This window comes from Asparagus officinalis, chromosome 5, assembly GCF_001876935.1.
Source record: "Asparagus officinalis chromosome 5, Aspof.V1, whole genome shotgun sequence".
Classification (NCBI taxonomy): domain Eukaryota; kingdom Viridiplantae; phylum Streptophyta; class Magnoliopsida; order Asparagales; family Asparagaceae; genus Asparagus; species Asparagus officinalis.
Window position 1 is genome coordinate 75160823 of NC_033798.1, and position 617 is coordinate 75161439.

A 617-nucleotide genomic window follows, 5' to 3' on the forward strand; every position below is an offset into this window, starting at 1 on the left:
CAATTCTTGGCTTACAATCTTTACACTCACGACCTTCAGATTACACGGAGAGAATTTTATGTACAAACGTGCTTTGTAAGTCCGAATCAATGATGAAAGGGTGTCACTCCAGACACACCCCAGACACACCTTGTGTCACACTCCCTCTCTCAGCTACAGTGCACGGGGTCCACATATGGGATTAAAAAGTTAACATCAAGAATGGATTTGGATCGATAGCACAAAAAGGCCCATTTTGCATTTCTTTTTTAGTTCTTATATGCACAAAATTCCTTTTTTGTTTTTTTTTCCTTAGTCGACCAAAATATTTACAAGAGTAACTAAACTATATATAAACATTATCTACTTCAAAATTTTATGATTACTCACCCTACTAGCTCCCAATCTATTTACAAGAAAATCCTATGCACACAATCACCAACAGTAACTAGTATCGTACAAGCTCAACCTCGATCAAAATCTAACTCATCGGCGAAAACGTACATCCTAAATTCAACTTCAATCCGATTCACTCCGTTTCCCGTCATCCCCTTGCCAAGTCCACACAATATCCTTAAGCCCCGGCCTAACGTCCTCCTCGCAAAACTTAACGTACTCCAACGTGTCCCCGGAGTTCT

At 39.9% G+C, this 617-nt stretch overlaps 1 protein-coding gene across 1 annotated transcript in view; it reads right to left on the reverse strand.

Annotated features, from left to right (window-relative positions):
- LOC109843930 (CBL-interacting serine/threonine-protein kinase 5-like) overlaps nt 261-617 on the reverse strand; it is a 1900-nt gene continuing 1543 nt past the window's right edge. The window contains 1 exon segment of the mRNA XM_020412911.1: nt 261-617. This exon segment is cut by the window's right edge and continues 14 nt beyond it. Within this exon segment, the coding sequence (XP_020268500.1) occupies nt 499-617 (119 nt within the window). The 3' untranslated portion in view covers nt 261-498.